General features: G+C 42.6%; 1 protein-coding gene across 1 annotated transcript in view; it reads right to left on the minus strand.

Moving 5' to 3' along the window:
* arhgap35a (Rho GTPase activating protein 35a) overlaps nt 1–22,489 on the minus strand; it is an 89,853-nt gene that overhangs the window by 24,698 nt on the left and 42,666 nt on the right. Inside the window, exon 2 of the mRNA XM_007549440.2 lies at nt 3,598–7,427. Coding sequence (XP_007549502.1) covers nt 3,598–7,308 — 3,711 coding nt within the window. The 5' untranslated portion in view covers nt 7,309–7,427. The remainder of the gene's footprint in view (nt 1–3,597; nt 7,428–22,489) is intronic.

Genomic DNA, 22,489 nt, shown 5'->3' on the forward strand with positions numbered 1-22,489 from the left:
TACTAACATCTAGCCCTAAGAATGTCTTTGCATGTCATTCGCCGCCTGCTATCTGTCCCTCCAACCGGTCCGATCTGTCCAAACACTCCTGATATCTGCATTCACATCCTGCAGTCAAATGTAAACGCGGAGCTAATGTGTTAAAGAAGTAAAGAGTGTATATATTTACACAGGAGAAGAAGAAGAAAAGAAAAGGTCGTAATAACTAGACTGCAGGAGTTGCAGAGATGTGCCGGGTTCAGTTTGGCAGCATCTAATTTATTTCACTTCCATCACAGTAACTGTGCTGCCGTCTCATTTTAGCAGACCGTCTCTGTAACCCACACGCTTCTTCTTCTCTCTTACTCTTGCTGGGCTTGTCTTCTCCCCCTGCAGTTTTGCCTTCTGGCCACTCCTTTCTGCTGCTAACTGAGACAGGATACGTCTCCAGCTCTAAGAAGACAAAGCAGCCCTCGAACACAACCAAAACGAAACAAATCACATCCTTATAGAGACATCACGGGGAGAGCTTGCGCACACGCACACCGTAGGACACCAAAACACGACTCGCTTCTGGAGTTGACATGAATTTGTTTCCCCGTTTCCGCAATATCTTGAACTCTTTTTTTCTTATTTTTCTTTTTTGTTGTTGTTGCTTGAATGAAGACACCAGATGAACTAGGTGTCTGAAGAATTTCAAACATTCCTCTCGCTGCCTGAGGAGATTTCAACAAAAAGCTGCAGGACAGAGATAGAGAGAGAAAGAGAGAGAGAGAGAGAGAGAGAGAGACAGAGAGAGAGAGGAAATCTTTCCTGTGTCTCAGTGAGGGAGGGAGATCAGGGTGGACAGACTTGGTCAATGCCTGAAGTTTTTTTTTTTTTTTTTTAAATGAGCTCAAACTCCTTTTGAATATTTGTTTTAACTCGTCATGAGTCAGAGTGGTAGACAGTAACCTAAAGCTCCACCCAGGAAAGTGTTTATGCTGCAGCACATGAACCTAAATCTTTATCTTGAGAATAACTGTCAAAAATAATAATAAAAAAAAACCATCTAGCTTTAGTTTAACTGGAACAAAAACGGGGACAGGACTTTTTACACAAGCCTGCACAAACTGCTGCAGCACGTCTTCCTGAATATGAAAAATGAACTCGATAAAATGTAATCTGAAAGGGATTTTGAGCTGCAGCAGACTGTAAATGGCCGAGACAGCTGCTTATAAAATAGGTGAAGAAATTTAATCCTTTGTTGTAACCATAATAAATCCATAATAGCTTGTAATGTGGCCATCAAGTTCCCAGACCAGCTGCATGCCACAAATCAGAGGCACTTAAAAGAATAACAAGGATGACACAGACCCGCACTCCACTGGCTGCGGCTTTCTCGGGGATTTCTCTGTGCATGTTGGATGTTTTCTAACGTCCAACGTGACAATTTGCATAAGACGCAGATTGCAAGCCCAGATGTCTTCTCGTGACTGAGTTGTTCGTACTTTTTCCTGACAGACATATGGCCTCGAGCGCTGCAGAATGTAGTCCGGGCGGCTGAATAATGCGAGACGACAACCTCCGTGCAGGTACATCCCAGCTGAGTGTCTAAAAACATTCATCATCCGCCTCCTTCTCCACCCTCCTGACAGCCATGGCAATTATCACAGATATACAAGCGCAACATGCACAGCTGCAACTCCTGCTTCAGCTGGCACTTCAGCGACGCACCACGTGCGCGAATGAGCAGCATACCAGGGCCAATCAGCCTGGTGTAAGAGGTCAAAAGTGTCAAGGGTGGGAAGGGAACAGGACGCGGTGTGACAGGGAGACACCCGTCTTTAAAAATAAAAGAAAAAAAATAAGCTGTGAAGACAAGCGAAGCAAAAAGGAGGCGTGAAATGAACAGACAATCAGAATGATGAGAACGTGAGAAGCAGAATGTATGAATCAGCGAGATGCAAAGACAAACAAACAGAGCAGCAAATAATGAAAGGAAGGAAGTAAAAAAGCCAAACTGTCGCCGGGACGAATCATGAGTCTTTAAAGAAAGCTGACAGGCTTTGGCATAGACTACACTGCGGTGACAACAAAAAGTGAACAGTAAGCAGTGATGCCTTAGCTAAGAAAATAGCACTGGTGTCCATCACAGCCTTTTATTTGATGGCAACTTTGTGAAAAAAAGTAACTGTGGAATTTAGCAAATTATGCAACAGAGAGCGCCATTATATTCTGGTCCTATTAAGATGAAACTAACTTTATTTGTCAGTGGCAACCCAAGTAATCCATGCCTAGAAATGTAATAAAATAAGTCCAGAAATTACGTGTGATAAAGTGGAATGATATAGGAAATGGGGACTGAACAAGTGAAGAAAATAACCTGCGAAAAGCACAGAAAGCCAAGAAAATAAGTGGAATCTGGCAATGTTTAGGAAGCAATCCTGTGCAAAAAATAATATCAGTGGGTTTAGTCACTTATTACCAACGTACTGCAAAAGAATCAACTTATAAAGCTTATAATCAACATTCAACTGGCAACGGAGAAATAATACAAAGCTACTAGAATAGCAAACTGGACTTGAACATAAATGAAAATCTATGGAAACCTCTGAAGATCAAAGAGCATGGATGAAACCCCAGGAATGAATCTGTGTGGTGTTTAAAGTCACACCTGAGCAATGCATGCTTTTCTGTCTGAAAGAGAAATTTAGAAGCTCTTACTTTGATAAGATACTTCAACTTTAGTGAATGTGTTCAAAGTAATTACACATCATTTCACACAGCTTTATTTAAGGACTTATTTGAGCTGATTTATTTGTGTGTGAACTATTTGGGTTGTTACCCATATCTAGAGTGAGATTCATGCCAAGAGGCACATTGGGAAAATAAATAGTGAAAATATTAACATTACTTTTCCCACTAGAAAGGTTTTAATTTTGGGAATTTAAAAAAAAAAAAAAAAAGCCTTCCTTGCTGAGATTTTATTCTCACTTTTCATGTGATTTCATGATTATTATTATTTTTTTTTATCATGGAGAAGAGCTGACAGTAAGCATTGGACACATATGCACAAAACAAACCAAATGGGGCTCTGTTCCCAATCGTTAAGACATTTTGGATTCTGGTATGAAGCCGTATTCTGTCAGATTTCTTTCCCACTGATGATCTGGCTAGTTTAGGGGACTCCCACTGAGTGGTCAAGAAACGAATATGGCGTGCAGGCATGCTTTCAGAAGTCCCTACAGCATGACGTTTGCTCTGGGTTAAGTTTTAAAACAGCAGAGAGATGTTTCTAAACCCTGCTTTTTCTTAACTTCAGTAACAAACAATTATCCACCAGAGCAAACAGTACTGGGTCTTAGCCAAAAAATAATTACGAAGGGGTGATTTTCTGCTTTCCTGTGTACATGAGGAAAGCAAATGTTTATAGTTTCCAAATTATCTACTCTAAATTTAACCACAGCATAAGATTGATAGGTCTGCTTATAATTAATGTTGTACCAGGTTGCTCAAAGATGAGAAATCTTTTTCTTAAAACGTTTTTTAAATTTACTGGGATAATGAATGCACTTCCCATTGGTTGGATATATAATTACTTCTACTCATACAACACTTGGTGGCACAGTTACTAACCTTGGTATTTCTGCGGAGACCCCGGAGAATCTTTATTGTTTTGTGATCATCGCTCTCATCTATGGAGTTGTCCTTCTGAGGTCCTCCATCGTCCTGGCTTGTCTTTGGCGGACCACCCGTCTCATCATCGCTGCCAAGAGAGAAGCTTGTCCTAAAACTGCTGAATTTTCCAAGCCGTTGGGACCTGTCTCTGTAAAGCTTAGGCTTTTCACCAAAAACGGATAGCTTCCTCCTGCGCTCCAGCGAGCTGCTGTCAGCTTCGCTGTCAGATCCGTTGCCCGCAGCACTTCCATTGGCGTGACCCTTGTTGGCGTTGCGGATGGTGACAATCTTGCCCTGCGTGCTGTCGATGGGGACAGAGTAAATATTCTCCTCTTCAGTAGGTCGAGGTTTGCACACAGCATCCATAGGCTCTGCGTAGTCCGAGGGGTCGTAGCCTCCGTCGCTCCCTGGAGCCCAGGTGACAGTTTGGGGCAAGACGGGTCTGTTAGAGGTGCCTTGCTGATCACCGTAGGGTCCTTTACGCACAGGCTTGGGCTTCACTTGTGGAGGCACCTTGTTATTTAGCTTGCTTTCAAATGTACCGATATCAGAAATGACAGAAAATCTATCACTCGATTCCAGGTCTGGCAGCTTGAAACTTCCCAGGTGGGAACTTAGACTACCACCCTCCCTAAGTGTAGGGTAAGGTGGCGATGGGTCAATATCATCCTCTGAGTCAACATGGATGTGAACTGGACTGGGGGACCCGCAGCTCTCATTGGTACATGCCTCAGCTGTATTATCGTACATGTGTGCGGCCTCAACAACAGTGCGCTTCTCCATCACCTCCTGTAAGAAGGAGTGGAAAAGGTCTATCTTATGAAGTCCTCCCACTACCCCACCATGTCCGCATATTATTGTGCTAAATCTGGCGCTGATTTCATGGGCCAGATCCTCTCCCTGACAGATTTGCTCCTTAGATGAATCAGAGTCTGACAACTCCATCTGACTCTCCCCTACTGCTAGCAACTGGACAGGCACAATGTCCTGGACCTCACAAAGGAAAGCACACATCGTCTCCATGGAGGCTTTACGGCGGGCAGAGTAAACTGCAATGTAGCCGTGGACCAGGCCTGTCTTTCGGAGGGAAAACGAGGAGTGGAAAGAGAGCAAAGACAGTTCAACGTTCTGTCTGTGACCCCCAATGACAAGATCCAAGAGAACGGACGTGCCGCTGCTGTGGCTTGATGTAGGACGACAATGCTGGGGCAAAAGGAAAGGTGCCAGTAGTTGATCTAAATCATATGTGTCCCCACACATCAGGCACATAACTATTCGGAGGTCTGCCTCATTGCCTTGCTGAGACTGAGAGTCTCTGTAAGCAGAGGATAAAGGAGGTAATGTAGGGGAGCCGGTCCCAATGTTTCTCCGAGTTTCTAAGAGGCCTCTCAGCATCTGGTTAAGCTGTTTCTCACTGACATTGCGGCCATAACCCTTACCTGGGGAGGCTGGGTCTAGGTAGGTGCATTGAAGCTTTGCAGCTACCTGCTGCCCTTGTTGTATTAGAGTCTGAGCCGTTTCTCCTCCGATATCCCCAATGGAACCAACACCACGCTTAGTGACCAGAAGTAGGGACAGTGGGAGTTGAGCTAAGCTGTTTTCCCTTTCTCTTCTGCCTATGGTTGACTCTCTAAGCTTTTCTAAACTCTCAACAACGTATGAGAGGGATTCCTTTGAATTGTACAAACAAAGGCATCCGTGTGGTGTGAAGGTAGGTGTGTGGAATGAGTTAACGGGCAGACGTACATTGCCTTCTATAGGGCGAAGGGTTAACTCGTATATCTTGCCATCTACTACATACCTGTCATCACTAGTACATAATGCCCTGATCTCGTTAGCCATTTCTCTGGCTAGTCCGTCTTTCCCTAGGATGACCAGATTTATCCGTTCAGCCCTTCCACCTTCCAGTCTAGCGCTGTCTGATGACGCATATCTGGTAGGAAATCTGGAAGCCAGTATCTGCTCAATTTTACTGTCAACACAGTGGGGGCTGTTGGGGCAAGTGTCCTTTGTAGGATGGTAAACAAAGTGTATGTGTTTCAGTACTAGAGCATCCCTTTCTGCCTGTAGCTTTTGTAGTGCTTTGAATCGCTGCTCCTCGCCCAGCACCTCCTGAATGGCTCCCATTTTCTCTTTACTTGGTTTTGCATCCACTTCTAACTCATAAAATAGCTCAGAGTATTCAAGAAGCAGTTCCTGAAAGTCTTCTTTGGCCCGGTCAATGATTTCCTTCTGATGTTTGTTGTAGATGTCTAAATATTCAGCCTCATCCAGCCACTGGTAGAAATCCTCATTCATGATGAAACTCCGAGCCTCTTCCCACGGTTTCCCTGGTGTGATGAAAGGAGAAACACTTAGCTTTTCTTTGAACTCCCATCTCATCTCGGCCCGTTTGCGCTCCTTCCTTAACTGATCCAAGTGGGTTTCATAGATGGTTTCAGCTGCGGGGGTCTCCAGCAGGTCCTGGGGGATTCGATCGTCATCCATTTTATCGATGTGTGGTGTCGTCTCCCAAGGTGTGTCATCCAAAACTATAAACCACTGAGAGAAATCTCTCTTTGTCTCCAAGACCTTCTGAACTCCAGACCAACTCAAGTGGTCTATCTCATCCAACTCTGGTATTAGCACAGACAGGGCCTGTGGTAGAGTATTTAGATAGGCCTTCCTGCGTTTCTCTATGTGCTCTTGTTTTAGTCTGTGAACATGCTGTTGGAAAAGCTTCTTGGCCTTCGGAGTTCCCTCGAGGAAAACATATTCCTTGTACTCAGGAGCTGTCTGCATGCGACGACTGACGACGGGCCATGTTTCGTTGTGGTTGTTCGCAATTCGGGTAACCAGCCACTCATATCGGTCTTTTGCTAAGGCGATCTGTTGGCTCTGCTGTTTCAGAGCCTCAAAATATGGTATAATCTTGGGCTTTCCCCTGCTCTTATCTATGAGCTGAACCAGAGTAAGGAATGCCAGGTCAACATTGACATTAGAGCGGGCTGAAGTTTCAACCACCTGTAGGTTCTTCTTGGCAAGGGCAAAAGCATGAGAGTCTTTAATGTAGCGTTCAACTCCTTCATCACATTTGGTGAGAGCCAATACCACTGGCTTCTTCGTTTTGGCTAGTTGATTATACAGATTGCCAACGAACTTCATCTGATCCTCAAAGCTACGGTTCATACCCCTGCTGACATCAACACTGAGTAAGAAGCCGTCCACAATGAGCTTGCCTTCAGGCATTTGCTTTTGCTCAAAGTCCTGCTCTAGGCCCAACTGATCTGTGCAAAAGTACATCAGCTTTTCAGCTGAAGCCAGCTTGGTGGAAGCTGCCCTCTTGATGTAAGGCTGGAGTGCCGTGCTACGGTGTGGCTGGAATGTCTGGTCATCAATAAACTCTGTCTGCTCCACCACATTCATGCGGCACTCTTGCCCCTCTTCTATCGTCCTACCAGCTTCTCCCCAGTATAGAAAGTGGTCATTATTCACCACACGGCCTCCAAAGTCACTGGTGCTCAAAACGGAGGTGTGATCCAGGTCGAAGTCATCCGCACTCGGCCGAACAAAGCGGTTGCACAGGCAGGACTTGCCCACGCCACACTGGCCTTTTTCCTTTTCTGTGCCAGACAACCCCACCACGACCAGGTTGTAGATGGGAGCCCGGGCATCTTGTTTTTTAGCCATTATTATCGTTGGCAGAAGCTCATCCTGCCATGCTGGCTGCAAGCTTTAGGGAGAGAAGGGGGCTGCCAGCGAAGCAGGGTTTCCATGCAAAATGGAGCTCAGTGAACTCTGGTCATGATCTGCAAGATATGAAGAAAGACAAAAGAAATACAGAAACTTAGTCTCCATAAAGCAAAAATCAAGAACATTCATTATTGGCAATCCAGTGTGTGTCTCGTTTAAATTCCCATTATGTGCCTAAATTCTGATATTAATGTTTAATCTCTGATCCTATTTTCTCTGTGAATGTTTCCTGAAAAGATTGAGGTCAGTGGCAAAGCTGGTGGAATGCAGCACGTTACTTTGCCAAGCTTTAGTTCAGTGAAAGACACTTTCCCACCAGTTTTTTTTAAACTCCACAGACTGGAGGGCTTTCTCAAAAGCCTGGCTGAAAAAAGTGTCACAATATAAACATTTTATATCGGTCGATATCAAAAATGATCGATTCAGAGTTTGCTTTAAGTATCTAAAATACTACCAAATTGGTGATGTGAACTTTTCTGTTTTATCCACAACTTCATCCTGAACTGTTCAACTCTTTTTCTCCTTTCGCTCCAACCCCCTCTTTTTTTATTCTTAAGCAGTTTTGGGTGAACAGTGGTGAAACATACCGAGTCATACTGTTGCGTATTCTGTGAATTGTGCAGACCCCGTTTGCCCTGAAATGCAGACAGTTGAGGTTTTATAGTACTTGCCTAAGTTTCTCCTGACAAATTCCTACAATTCGAATGGATACTAGGAAGTTGATGAGCTAGTTGTGTTTGTGTGAATGAGTATAGCATAGTATAAGGTGAATGAGTAAATGTATGTACGGTTTAGTGCTCTTGCAGCAGACAGACATGAATGTGCACAAAGGCCCCTACACACTTGTGGAAATGGGCAAACTAAGCTGCCTGCATCCCAAAATGAAAGACACACACACGCACACACACACGCGCACACACACGCACGCACGCATGCGCGCACGCTCGCACGCACGCATGCGCGCACAAGCAGATGAAAGCAGATAAGTGTTCCACTGCTAAAGTTACTAATTGGCCAACTAGGGAGAGCCATCTGCATTTTAAAAAGCAGCATTGCCTATCGGTTCGCATGTCTTCATCAAAAACATGTTTTCCCATGTTTCTCATCCAATAGATCAGAGCTGAATAACATATTTATCTCAATTTGAGTAAGTAAACTGATGTATGGCAAGCAAGAAAAGGCATACATTAGCAGGACTGTACACAGAGGCCTGATGGGAGGGAACGCTGAGGAAAATTTATTATAGATCATATCTAAAAAGAAATTAAGCGTTAAGGTTCGGGGATTAAGTTAATTGACAGACTCTCCATTAAGGGAACAATTAAAACTTTTCCTTAGCTGTAAGGCAGCCATGAAACCCCACCAATCAACGCAACATGAAAACTAACATTACTTATAAAAGGCAACACAGATAAAAAAAAAAAAAAAAACCTAAATGTTCTTACTGCTAGTCAAACAGTAAGAACATTGTGAATGTGCAAAGATGAACTTCAAAATCCAACACATCCAATGCAGATGGGAAAACAATGAAAGTAACCGAAGCAAGAAGTGCTCTACAGGAGGAGATCAAACAGCGAGAGACCTACTGTAACTCGCCAGCTGAACAATCTGTATATTCCTTTTTTGAATCTCATTTGAACAGGTGCTTATCAAGGTTCAAAGCTGGAAGTTTTCTTTTTAGAGCACTCCATCCCCTGCTCTTTATTCGTTTCCGTCCCAAGCGTGAAATAACATCACAGAATCCAGCGCTGGCATCAGCAGCTTAAAAGTGCACCTGTGTCCTGACCCAGACTTGTTCACATTACAAAGCAGATGGCCTCGACACAACTTATACTAAAGAAAAACATGAATATGAACATGGTCCACCATCTTAACAGGGCATGAATTTGGCCTGCTAATATTGTCCAGTCTCTTATCTTGATTGGACAATATTTGCCAAATCGACAAAGCAAACATTCTCTAGATCAAGAATTTTCCATCAAACTTAGTCCTGGATCATTTTCATGCTTTAACTCTCAGATTAAACTTTCGTTGTTGTTGTTGTTGGATTTGGGTGTAATCGCTGACAGCTTGGAAATTAAAATCTTTTCTTCTCTCTTTTGACCAAAACGGAAACTATAAGGAATTATTAAACCCACCTTCACAAAAACCACAGCTCCACCTGACAAAAAGCCACCCCACATTGTAGCATTACCCCCAACATGTGGGTAAAGAATGGTGATGATAATCTTGTAAATTTTATTTGTGTTTTATCTGGATATTTCACAGTGTCCCCGTCTCCCTTTTTGGGATGTTTTGTGCGTTGGAAACCTACTAACTAATGCAACAGCATGGAGAATATAAGAAGTAATTCCCTCAGTGATACCTTCAGCCTCTCTGCAGCCTTGAGGTTTTAGTCACATCTTTTCATTAAGTTTGGAAAAATTGATAATTTTTGTGAAGTCAGTCGTCCCGTATCTGCTATTTTTTTTGCTGTCCTCACTGTTCTGTGGCAATATTGTGGATTTTTTTGTACCTTCTATTGACTGGAAACTGAACTTCATTGTATTTTACTCAGACTCACCGACTGACGGAAGATGTGCAAAGAGTTTCCACAAAGTGTTAGTTTCAGAAATACGCATTCATGAAAATTAAAGCAGATTATAACAGCTTTTCTTCACGCGTTTGTTTATTTTCCCTTGAACGACACACAACATGGACAAGGTTGTGTTAGGTTAATGTATAGATTGTGCTTTCACCTTGCTGTGAGACTCTTCCTCATTAAAGCATTGCCAAGCACTCTAACCAACTGCTTCTCTAGCCTAACTACCCTGCTAGAAAGAAAAATGTTCGGAGTACGTGCGTGAACGTCGTCTAAAAGTCGAACGTCGAATGTTCGGACCATATACATATATGCATTTCCTTCCCGGTTTACGCCAAGGAAAGTTATCAACAGGCAGCCTTCAGGACAGAATTCAATCATAAGTGATGTGAGGACTCAATGGTTTAGAAAACATCAGCGACAAATAAAAGGATATGAAATGCCTCATTAAATGCCACAGCGGAGCTAAATGGATGGAATCAGAGAATATAAAAGGACACGACGGCTGTATTAGATGGCTTTATTCAACAGAATAGCCACTGGAAGTCTGAGTGCAGCATTTCACAGACTAATTCGTCTGGGAAAAACATTCTCCTCCTCATAAAAATGACACAGAATGTGCTTAGCTAATGCAGCAGTCCTGTCACATCCAGGCAAACTGTCTCACAGTTCGCTCTGAAGTCTGGTGTCTGGCACGGATGTGCAGCCACATACCGGTGTCTTCAGGCCATGGAGTGTAGAGGAGAGGAGGCAGGGATAGATTGGGACTCCAAGTCTGCCTCTGACTATGAAACATGTCAGAGGCAAGCACAAAAGGAGAAAGAGAGTCGGGGAGGGGAAAGAGGAAGAACTGCAGGAAAGAGAGGAAGGCACTGGTAAAGTCAACACAGGGTGGGGAAGTCAGGGCAAACACCGAGAGGATGGGGGTACAGAGAAGAATGGATACGGAGGAAAGGGAGAGAGGTCGGTGGTTTGGGTCAGGCGAGCTGCGTACTGGAGTTCCCCTGAGGGAAGATGGGCAGGGAGTGGCGAAGCGCTCGATGAGTTCGCATCAGCCAGCATTTGTCGAACGGTGAACGTTATACTACAGGCAAAAACGCCCCACCTGATTTCAGTCTAGCCTTTCCCCTACCGCGGTTTTACAAAACAGTCTGTTTCAAACGGGTAAATCGCAGTCTGAGCCCATCATCGAAGCCCCTTTCTAGGTCATTGGCTTTCTCAAGGATAAGAGTAGCCAAGGAAGACAGAATGCATCTGTGGGGTGTTTGAGTGCAGCCTGGAGCCAACGCTTGGGTGGCAGGGTGTGAAGTTCATCATTACACGTGCTACAAAGGGCCGTCAGGAGAGAACGGGCAGCCGTCGTGGGGTAGCTGAATTCCTTTTATTACAGAGTCTTAAGAGTTAGCGAAGGCGCGTTGCACAGAAGGTTGACGTCAGGGGCAGGCTTGATTTTGAGCTTTTATTGTGTTGCTCTGATAGCGGACTGGATGAGAGAGTCATGATATCAAAGGAAAAGAAAACCCAAGTTAAGCATAGTGGTTCAAAAGGAAGCTAGTAGTGTCTTAAATAACTTAAACACAGGTCAGTGTATTAAAAATAGGACCATCGGTTTGGACAGTCATCCATTGCTAGAAGTCATACTTAGACATATTTATAATGTTATGCCTCTGAAAATAATCCTTGCAAAAGTAACAGAAATTTTACATAAATGTGAATTCTGTCAAGTCTCTTTTGAACGCAGCACTGCAATTCTAATTCTCAGATATCCCAGCTTTTTACCAGCCCTGAACGCATCATCCCATGCAGGATGAGAGTCTCGAAAGGTGAAAGCACGGGCAGGATGATCCGTCCGCAGTTTGCGATTCGTGCACGCGTAGTGCATTACTGCTTCTGCCGCTTGAAAAGCATACATTTGAGATTCTGCTTACATGTATGTGGGCAGAATCTCGGAGATACGGATTTACACGTTGTTTTATTTGTGAATTATGTTGTACACATGCAGATCTTGTCGAACGCTTTGTGAATCTTTTCGAGAGTAATTTAGCTCCATAGACAAGAGTTTTTCTGCACCCTTTATACCAGAAAAGAGTCTTATTTTGTCGCAACAATTTTTGTACAAAAACAAAAGGTCCCGGTAGGAATCCAGAGTATTAATGATGTTGGCGTAGGAAGAAAATCTCCCTTTATTCCCAGTGAGGTACAAGAGTGACCAACCCTCTTTGTTTGTGTTAAAAAATAATAATCACCTCCCCCACTGCATGACGCAAGTCCTTAGTCAATTGTACATCCATTCTGCTCCCCCTTATTATTTTTCAAACATTATCCTCATCATATGGATTTCCCATCCCCATGTTTAAGCTTTCCCCCCGCCCCGCTCCATTCTTACTCATCTCTACTTGCATGCCCCTTTTCCCCCCCTTCTCTCTGGAGACTTGCAGTCCATTAGTAAGACACGAGGGTCCTAAGCGAGGCATTGGGGCTCTGGCTGGGTGGGGGTTGTTTTTTTCTTCTTTTTTTAAAGAACTGATTCCACTTCCTGCTCAGACTGTGATCTCCCACTGGACGAGCAGATGAACAGAAAAATAAAGAGGGCATGAAAAACACAACTTGGACTCTTAGAAAAGAGTGAAGACATGTTGGTTACACAGAAACGACTTGCAGCAGTCCTCTGCGGAGGAGCGCAGTCCCTTCAGTTATTTATCTTTTCCGCAAATGCCGCACATCTACGCCACTCACCAAACAGGAAACACAAATTTCCTCCCCCATTTCCATTTCTTGTAAAAACTCATCAGGAGAAGAAAAATAAACACTAAAAAAAATCAAACGGCTGCTAACGCATTTCGCATGTGGCCGGGCAAACGAAATAAAGCAAGCAAACCACACGAGCATGTCACACCGTGACGTTTTTATACCGAAATGTGACCACAGAACTCCAGGGAAGCCAAAATCACATGGCTTTCCTAGACTAGTTATCAATATCAGAGGAGTCCTGAGGTTTTTAAAGAATAATGGCTTTAAAAAAAAAAACACACAAACACAAACACCCTGTAATCATTTCTGCAGTTTAGGCATTTTCATGAGAAGCCAGAGAAAGTGCTACAGGGAGTTTTCTTTTCTAGTTACATGCAGCATAAAGTAATATATCACTTTCCCTTCCCCCACTTGTTGCTGAGCACTGCCAGCCTGCTCGCTGGAAGAGGACTGCTTTATTTTTCCATGCACATGTTGCCTCTACCTGAGATATTAGTCTGAATAATTTCATAGATAATATCAGTTTGTGCTACTATATAAAGATCAGAGACAAAAGGTGCCATATGTTGCACAAAGCACTTCAAATGTACCGTATTGAGCAGCTTTTTTTATTTTTTATATATATTACAATAACAAGAAAGTATGCCTTATTACAATAAGTAGTGGCTTGTATTATTTTAGCAGCAGTAAGAATAAATGTTGGTCCTCTTAGAAATAAACAAACATCTTAGTTTGTGTTTTATATTTCTGTGTAAATAAGGTAATGCAACATCATGTAACTTTGTCATTATTGTGGGTATAGACGCTTGTCTAACCACAATGTTCGAAATGAAAGTAAACTGATGCAAAAGTACATAAAATGAAAAAAGTAATGCACAAAAATCAGTAAAAATATTCTAATCTCCAATCAACCTGTTATCCTATTTCCTATTGAGCTGCTTACTGTGATTATAGACAGGCTGTAGATTAGTTGATCCTATTTACATCTTTCCACTTAGAGAGTCAGAAGTGCATTTGAGGCGATAACATGATGAGAAAGCAATGGGAAGAAACGCTCACCAAAAAAAAAAAAAAATCGCTATGGCTACCGATTTGTGGTGCAAATTTGCAATACTGATGTGAACAAGAATCCTTTCCACAGAAACAAACAACTCCAAATGTTGACTTTCTCTCTTGCACCCGTTTCATACATACTTTTTTTTTGCAATCTGTTAGAAGTTATTCTGCTATCGTTCTCCAGACTTATACATTGTGACAATGAGACATTTCTGATGCTTTAGAATCTCTCTGTGACTTTTGCCGTTAGATGCAACCGAGAAAATGTCAAGGAACGTCTACTGGAACAGCTGAACAAGGCAATTTAACAGGGGAACGCAGACTTTTTATATCCACTGTGGCTTTAAGTCAGCACAGTGATCTAGCGCTGCACCATACCCCCAGCTACATGTCCAGTTTCCTTTGACAAGGTCTGCAGATTCAAAGGCTCAGCACCCCCAACCAACAAGAGAAGTCTAGGAATAGAGAGCAAGGAAAAATACAGGATAGCAGCACAAAAAAATACAAGAAGGTCAGCAAGAAATAAACTCACACTGAAATGGCAAGATATAAAACCGACATTGCAGATAAAACTGTATTCATAATCCTATCTGTATTTCACAAAGACTAAAACTGAAACATAAAATAGAAAAAAAAATGAGAAAAGGGCAAAGATTAAGTTGAATAATAAAGTTATTCTGAGAGAAAGAATAGACTTTGTGGAGAGCTCAAGCAGTGAAAAAACAACAAAACACAGCAGAATACGTTTCTGACAGCACGGTTCAATATCATGTGCTAGAAATATGAACGATGACGCGCATTATATATTCCAAACTACTGCTAAAAAAAAAAAAAGAAAAATCCATATTGAAATCAGGTACCAAAACATGGCTGAGGTGCACAAGCATTCATGTTTGTGGCAGCTTCTTGTTTAAAGGCCATTTCTCCCCAATCTGACAGGAAGTCAAGTGAAACTGACTGGATCTCTGCAAACTGCGACAGAAGCACACAAATTTTGACAGCTGGAAGTATTTTTCAATTTTTCCTTTTTTTATGCCAGCTCGATTTGCAGACTTACCACAGAGACGACAAAAATCTGACCTAAAGACGGGGAGTTTTCGGTAGCAACCTTCACCATCTGTGAAGATACAGTGCTGTACATGGAAACACTTGTTCCGGCTTTACCAGTTCATCAGGCCATGCTATATAAACAACTACAACTGTTGTCTTGCATGTTCAGAAAGAAAGACAAGCCTGTGCTTTCCTCTGGCACAAAAGCTCATCTGTGGACCCACACTCTCTCTCTCCCTACTTCTTAATTCCCTCTGCCAGGCTTGAGCTGTCTTTCTCCTCATTTCTTTCAATGCCACCGGCCTTTTGCGCAATTCCGCCGTCGTTTCTTTCCATCTTTGTCCGCGCACGTCGCTGCCGTGTTTCTCTGTCTCCTCCTGCTGCCTTAATACCCAACCTTGCAGCAAGGCTCCTGTCGGAGCAACAAGACAGTCTGCTGGTGATATTTGCATACATCTGATCTGTGCTGCTAGGCTTGTCTACATCAGCACAACTGTATACACACGTTCAGCCATCCAGTGTGGCTTTCTCGTCCCCGGAGCAAAAATCCGATACAACACCACAAACAAACGGTTATATGACACACAGGTACATGCAAATCTGCCAAACACCCTCACTGGGTTGCATTAAAAGGTGCACAGGGGACAAGCTGGAGTAATGCACACGGACAAATCCTGCACAGCCAGCTCTTTCGGGGTCGTATAGTGGTATTCTGCACCACTATACGTGGTGCAGAATACCACGTATAGTGGTATTCTGCACCACTATACGTGGTATAGTGGTGCTCACAATACTGGCCAATATTGTGAGCCAGTATTGGCTCACAATATTCCTACTGACTCTCACTCCAGTTTTGATTGCTTGTTGACCTGATTTGACAGCGTTTCAGCTTTCCTCTGCATCCTCGCTGTCCTTGTGTGATAATATCATGGCACCTGTTTAAAAAAAAACTTTGTTTTATTTAACATAAACTCACTGGTTACACTTCCCAACTGTGCTTGAGGGATTTTTCCCATACAAGTATCTCTTACAGACTCGTATCCAGAGAACAATGAGCCGACTGGTTCAAGATAAATGCCAGCCATTACACAAAGGAGTGCAGAACCTTACTGCTGACGGTACAACACATTGAACAGTGAGGCAGACGGGGTGCAGCGGTCTATTTCAGTATCATTTAAACTCCGTACTCTGCCCGAGTATTGCCGGATACCATTTCCATCCCTTTATAGTCAGTGAACTAAATTTCAGTTTGATGAAAAAGATTTCTAAGGAATGTTTTGAAAAAAGTTTTGAAGGCCCCGACAAATAATGCTATCCGCACTTATTGACACTGTTGTCAAAGAAAGACGTTTTAAGAGCCTCAAAATAAATTAATCTTTTCTTTTTGGCACCATTAATTCTTTGTGCTGCTCCTGCTTGCGAATAGAAAAGGACTTGGTCTTAAACCATTTCACAAGGTTGGATCGTACAGAGAGTGGGATTATTGACCAGTCCAGAAGAACGGACCCAGGACTTTGTGCAATCCAGAGATTGAACAAAGTCAGTCTGTGGGTTTTCGTTAAACTGTTTTTGGGATTTGTGGTTACAGTAGAAGGTCAATTTAGTGGCTGGTGAGCTTTACCTCTGCTGATTTTGCTAAACGTTGTTGATTCACGTTATCTTGCTAATGCACCACAAAATGGCAAATTTTTTGTTTATCTTCTGATGGAAGCAACCAGATTTGTTTTTTTTTTTTTTTTAGAAAATCTGATTAATCTGAAAGAAAAATGTATTTATTAACAATAATAATAACAAAAAAATCCTTAAAATACACCTGTAACAGTAACTAAGTGTTGAATATGTGTGAGTTGCTCCACCTCCCCAGAACTACGGTTTTGCACAGGCAATCGAAAGCGCCGCCCATCCGAAGTCAGATCTCAATAGCGGGTCACATGCTGCCATTACATTCAATTAAATCGTCGTTATTAACCCATTTCCACCAAAGCACTCATCCTTCGCTGTAGTGAATGTCTAATAGACATGCTGGGTGTGTTATCCAGATGGTGAACAAGACAGGAAAGCTGTGCACACTTAGAACCAATTCTGATGCCATCAGAGTTTAATTTTCATCACTTTATCTGCTGCTGGGAAGATAAACTGACTGCCAGATGAAAACCGCAGCAGAGTCTTGATTGAAACGTCCACACAGACTTGGTTGTTCCATTCCATGATTAAAATGTGCGCCGCATAGCTCGCACAAATCTTTTGCATTGTTTCCTTCCTGCTAGAGGAAAGAGAAGGAAGCTAAGAAAATGGTATGAGATGACGTAAAGAAGAAAAAAATCAAAATGTTCTCTTCTGGGAAAAAGGCTCTTTTTATTTTTGAGTTTGAACAAGTAAATATCAAAGTTGTGAAGTAAAATAAGTTCAAAAATACTTTTGTATGTGACATGTCATGTACAATTCAGTAAGAAAATGCAAACAAAATACAGTTTTTTGGGGGGGGAAAAGCTACAAAAGCTACAATGTTGAAATGGAGAAAAAAAAAAAATCCAGTCAGTACGTTGGCAATAGTTCTCATTCTGCCAAGCAAAATTGATCAAATCAATCTTTGAGGAGATTTCTTGTCCACGGCTCTCTTCAGATGACTTAAAATATACTCTGGCGCACTCAGTTCTGGACGTTACCTTTGGTTTTCTTTCAGTAAAGTCTTTTGTTGGTTTGGAAATATCCTCGCACTCACTGAGACACCGAAGAATAAAATCACTGCTCTTCAGCTTCCTAGCAGATGGGCTGAATCTGGACAGTGTCTGGAACTGTTCACGACTTCACCCGCCTAAAACGAAGAACACTTCTCCGTCTTACGTAGCCTCCTTATTACGAAGCCAGTCAAACCAGGCGCACCGCTGACGTTTTGTGTCAAATATGCTGGAAATTCCTGTAACTCCTTTATCTGGTGCTGCTGACTTGTTGGCCTCAATTATTAATTTCCGTCTAATTTGGAGAACTGTCCAGGTGTCCTGGCATTTTAACGTGTGGGGTCTTTAGAGATCCACCGTTAGGTATGTCACTATAAACAATAAATCAAATAATTGCATGAAAATTTAAATGAACTCAATAATTGTCATTTGCATGACTCATCGTTTCTCTTTTCTCTCTCTTTCGACCAAAAACTGGATGACAAAGGTCTTCAGTCTGGTGCATCGGTCTCAACCAGCCCTTTTTTGAGTTAATTTTATTGACAGATTTCATAATTTATTTTATTTGTCATTTCTGTTGCTTGGTTCATATTTTGGAAATGTCTTCCAGTGTTAAAAGTTCATTGGATTTTAACGTCTAATGAACTTTGAGAGAGTGTTCTTGCATTATTATGCCATTACCGTTGTACGACTTTAAAATATTCTCAAAACAGCAACATTATTGTTTATCGCGATAACTTCCGGGACAATTTACCGTCAAGGAAAATTTGCTATTGTGACAGGCCTCTCCACGGTATAGCTACGTCACAACTGTGCTTCGCAGATGCTGTGCTACTCAGTAGGAAGAGTATTTCTCTGCTTTCAGAAACGCCTCTAAGAATAAGTTCTTGATTAAGCATCATTAGCTTTAATGCCAGCAACACAGTCAGTCTGTTTAATGCCGTCTACATAACCATTAACGATCTGAAGCTTAGCATCTGCCATATATTAGAGGAAATTAATGTTGAAGCACCACAATAATGCTCGCTCCTTATTAAAATTAAGCGTATAAGGGTAGTGCTGCAAAACTCTTTCCATCTGGAATAATAACCTGCAGCCTTTGTGTGTAGTGTAATTATGTGACAAGATGCCCGAAGGGAGATCTTACATCAACCAGAGATCAACCCAAACTGTTACCAAGTGACAGATGGGGTTCACACACACACACACACACACACACACACACACACACACACAAGTACCTAACACCTACACCATATGTTCCAACAAAGATCCAGCACGTTCACAACGTACACATGCCCTCTCACTCATCTGCTCTCTGCTTAAATTGTGAAAGTTTAAATAGAATGGTTTAATCTGGTCTCCGCCGAGAGAAATATTCACGCACCAGCGAATCCTGAGACCAATTAAAACTGAAAACGACAAAAATGCACGAGAGTGAGCTGATAGGGAAGAAGAAGACTCCGCCGTCGAGAGGGTTCTACAAAATTCTCTAAGTGTCGACTGCAACCATAAAAAAAATAGAAGAAAAAACTAAAAATGTCAAAGATGCCAGAAGAGGGTCATCGCTGAGGAACTGTGCATGCCCAGCAGTATGTGGTCCGTTCTCATCATGCTCTCGCGTGTGGAGCTGAGGTGCTAATGGCCAGGCCTGGTTGGGAGCATCTTTGTAAGCGTCATCGCGCCCTGCCAGCAGCAAAACAAGAAACTAGTCAATAAGCGTCACTTCCAATTGCATCTCCAGTCAATCCTGCCTGTCCGTCTCTGCTCAGTGAAAGGCTAATAAAGCAGCCAGCAGTAATAAAAAGGTATGCCTGGACACAGCGCTGCGAGACGCTTCTGACAGGCTTTCTGTAATTAAAGGCGCAGCTCTGTCTCAAACAACTGGAGAAAGAACATCCCAATACCGGCTTTGTATGTGTAATTATTTTCCCCCATTGACTTGGACCTCTTTTTTTGTGCTTTACCAACTGATTGAGCTATTGACGGGCGACAAATTTCTCATTGTGAAGAAGAAGAGAAACAAAACAATGGATTGGAAAACTACAAAATGTTTTTGTTAAAGCTCGCGTCGATGCCTCGGCTAAATTGTATTTTTCGTTTTGAGAAAAGAAGTCATTTTTCCACCAGTAAATGCAGCCTTTAAAGAATCTGGGTGTCTCAAAATTGGAAAAGAAAAAACAAAAGAAAAGAGAGAAAGACAAGAGCAGCAAAATGAAGTTGGCTTAAAGTGGGTATACTCTAAGAGGCATTCAGGAGTGAATGAAGTCATAATTGAAGCAATTCAATTTTATGAGAGAGAGAGAGAAAGAGAGAGAGACAGAGAGAGAGATGACATTTAAGTACAAACAGACCAGAGAAGAGAAAATTAATCGTTAAAGGGAACTTAATCTTCTTCCTTGAGTAAGTTAGGATATGTCTATGGGCGATACCGAACATATTCATTACATTTGTTGCACGAAATCATTCTGAGACGATGAGACGTCACCTGGCCAATTCTGTTTCAAGTTACTTTGCTGTTTTAGAACCAAACTTCAGTGCAGGTCTGCAGGCCAATGCCGCCGTATGCTGTTGGTAGCTTTCAAAATAATTCACTGTGAAGTGAAACTGCAATTTTCTTTGACAATGTGGCTGAAACGTTGCCAACAGACCCGACAGTGGATGGGATCTTCCACCATTCCCATCCCAGACAGGAGAGCCTCTCGCCGGCCACTCCAGGCCAACACTTCTCCCCTTTCTGGTATAGTTAGCGGATGAGAGCATTCGGTTTCCATTTTTCGAATGCGATACCTCAAAATGTGCATGAAAGCAATCTTGATGAAAACACGGTTACAAAAAATAAAATTAAGCCAAGCTGCTCTGTTCTTTGTTCTATTTTTTGATCATTTGTAACATCCTTAAGCTTAAACCATGGAGGTGATTAGCCGTTTGTGGAGTTCTTTGGCATTTAACATTGTGAAACGGTTAGCATGTCTTTATTTTTGCAATATATTAGTCTCAGAAATCAGAATTCAGATCCGGGGATGAAGCTGCGACAAGAGTTTAGTTTGTTGGAAATGTTAAGGTGTTGCCAACCACCACCAAGTTGATCTATTTCAGTGTAAAATCTCTATAAGACGTATACGGCGTCGCGTAGTGGATGAAAAATAACACCTTTTAAGTTTTACTTCAGTTCATGCTAGTACAGAAATGGCTGACTCACTGTGGAGCGGACTGAAAAGTGAACAAGCAGACACTCTGAGCCCGGCTTTATTGTTGTGGGAGGAGGCAGGAAGTTAACACACGGAGGTTTTGGTAAGTGCTTAGTGCTTGCGGTAGGTTAATGGCACACAGACAGGGCGACTCTACGACGCTACAATCTCTTCTCTGTATTTTGTGTTGCTGCAACGTCATAACCCTCATAGAAAAGTACAGACAGACACTTTCCACACTCCTCGCACCCCACGTGTTCCCCGCAGACACATCTATGGCACCGGTGGCTAATCTTCCTCTTCATCACTTCTTACTACACCCAATGTCAACCGATCTTTCGGTGCTTCATGCCGATCTGAAGTCACGGCGGCGTTACTCCGCGATCCCCACGGAGCAGGATAACCTTACTGAGGGAGATGACGGCATGAAACGCTCACAGACCGTAAATTGTCCTGCGAGGCAGCTGGGGGGAAAAAAGGTACACAGTGAGCTTGGAGAAAGGATGACACAGGGGAAAAAACAAGGAGCGCTAGAATGAAGCGCAGGTTTGCTGCCAAAGACGGATGAGTCACTGAAGAGAGAGAGAGAGAGGGGGTAGAAAACACAAGATACAATTGAAAACACCTGAACCTGCCACAGAGTCAATTAAAGATAATGACTTTTTACTCGTTGCTGTAGTAACCAACTGTTGGCACAGAGGCAGATGGTTGCAGAGGTGTTTTGTTTCCCTCTATCAAACATTTCTTCCCCCTTCTCTCTCTTTCTCTCTTCATTTCACACCTTTTCTTTTTTCCTTTTCCTCTGGCAGCTTCGAGTTCTGCTTCTGCGCCGGTTAAATTATGAACGTGCACAAAATTAAACCGAATAAATGCCTCGACAAACCTTGACTAGAAAAGAATTTATTTTGCCTTCATAACCAGTAATAAAAACTCTCAGGTGTATGAAAAACATTGAGGGTGTGACTGTGGTTGTGGGGAGGGGGGGGGGGAATATACGACTTTTAAGGAATTACCCTAAGCCAGTTACTCTTTCTAAGAATGAAGATGACATAAGTGTTTATAGCAGTGTTTGTGTGAACACTGTCCCATTTGCAGTTTAAGGGAAGGAAGATCGGGAGCTTCAGAGGTTCCTGTGCCCAATTTAAATCAGTCAGCAAGCAGATGCAAGTGTTGCATTAAAGCGCCAGGCTTTGCCATTTTGCAGCGATGTGCCTGGAGCAGCAGAGTATTAAAGCCCGAGGACAACTTCTGTGTGCCACGGCTCACCACGCAGACTGCAATGCACTGACAAGCTTCCAGATGAATTAAAATCATTCACCTTTCACTGCGAAACCCGGCTGCTTATCCCAGATGTGGCAGGAAAAAAACCCCCAAAAACATCTTTAAATTGTATTTTTGTCAATACTTTCAAATATGCATCGCGACTCGGTGAGTTGTACGCACGATACCGCGCAAGTCACGCTAGCAATATTATGAAGAGGTTAGCAAGTGCAGAATGCTAAAAGTTAACTATTGTCATCATCGGGGAGGTGTTTGAAAATGAACCCTAACCCTTTACACAGAGAGAGTGAGCGAAAGAGAGAGAGGCAGCAGGAAGTTAACAGGAAGTTTCAATAGATTCAAAGTTGCTATGGTTCATCCCTTCGATTTGTTTCCTCTGGACATACTTGATTTGGAGATGCTGGATATTTTAGAGGCAAGAAGAACCAACATTCTGCATTGCGATACGAGCCACACTAACCTTTCCCATCACAAACAGTGAGATGCTAAATCTAGTTCGAACCGTCAACACCACCGTTCTCGTCCACAGT

The sequence above is a fragment of the Poecilia formosa genome, unplaced genomic scaffold, assembly GCF_000485575.1.
Source record: "Poecilia formosa unplaced genomic scaffold, Poecilia_formosa-5.1.2 Scaffold31, whole genome shotgun sequence".
NCBI lineage: Eukaryota > Metazoa > Chordata > Actinopteri > Cyprinodontiformes > Poeciliidae > Poecilia > Poecilia formosa.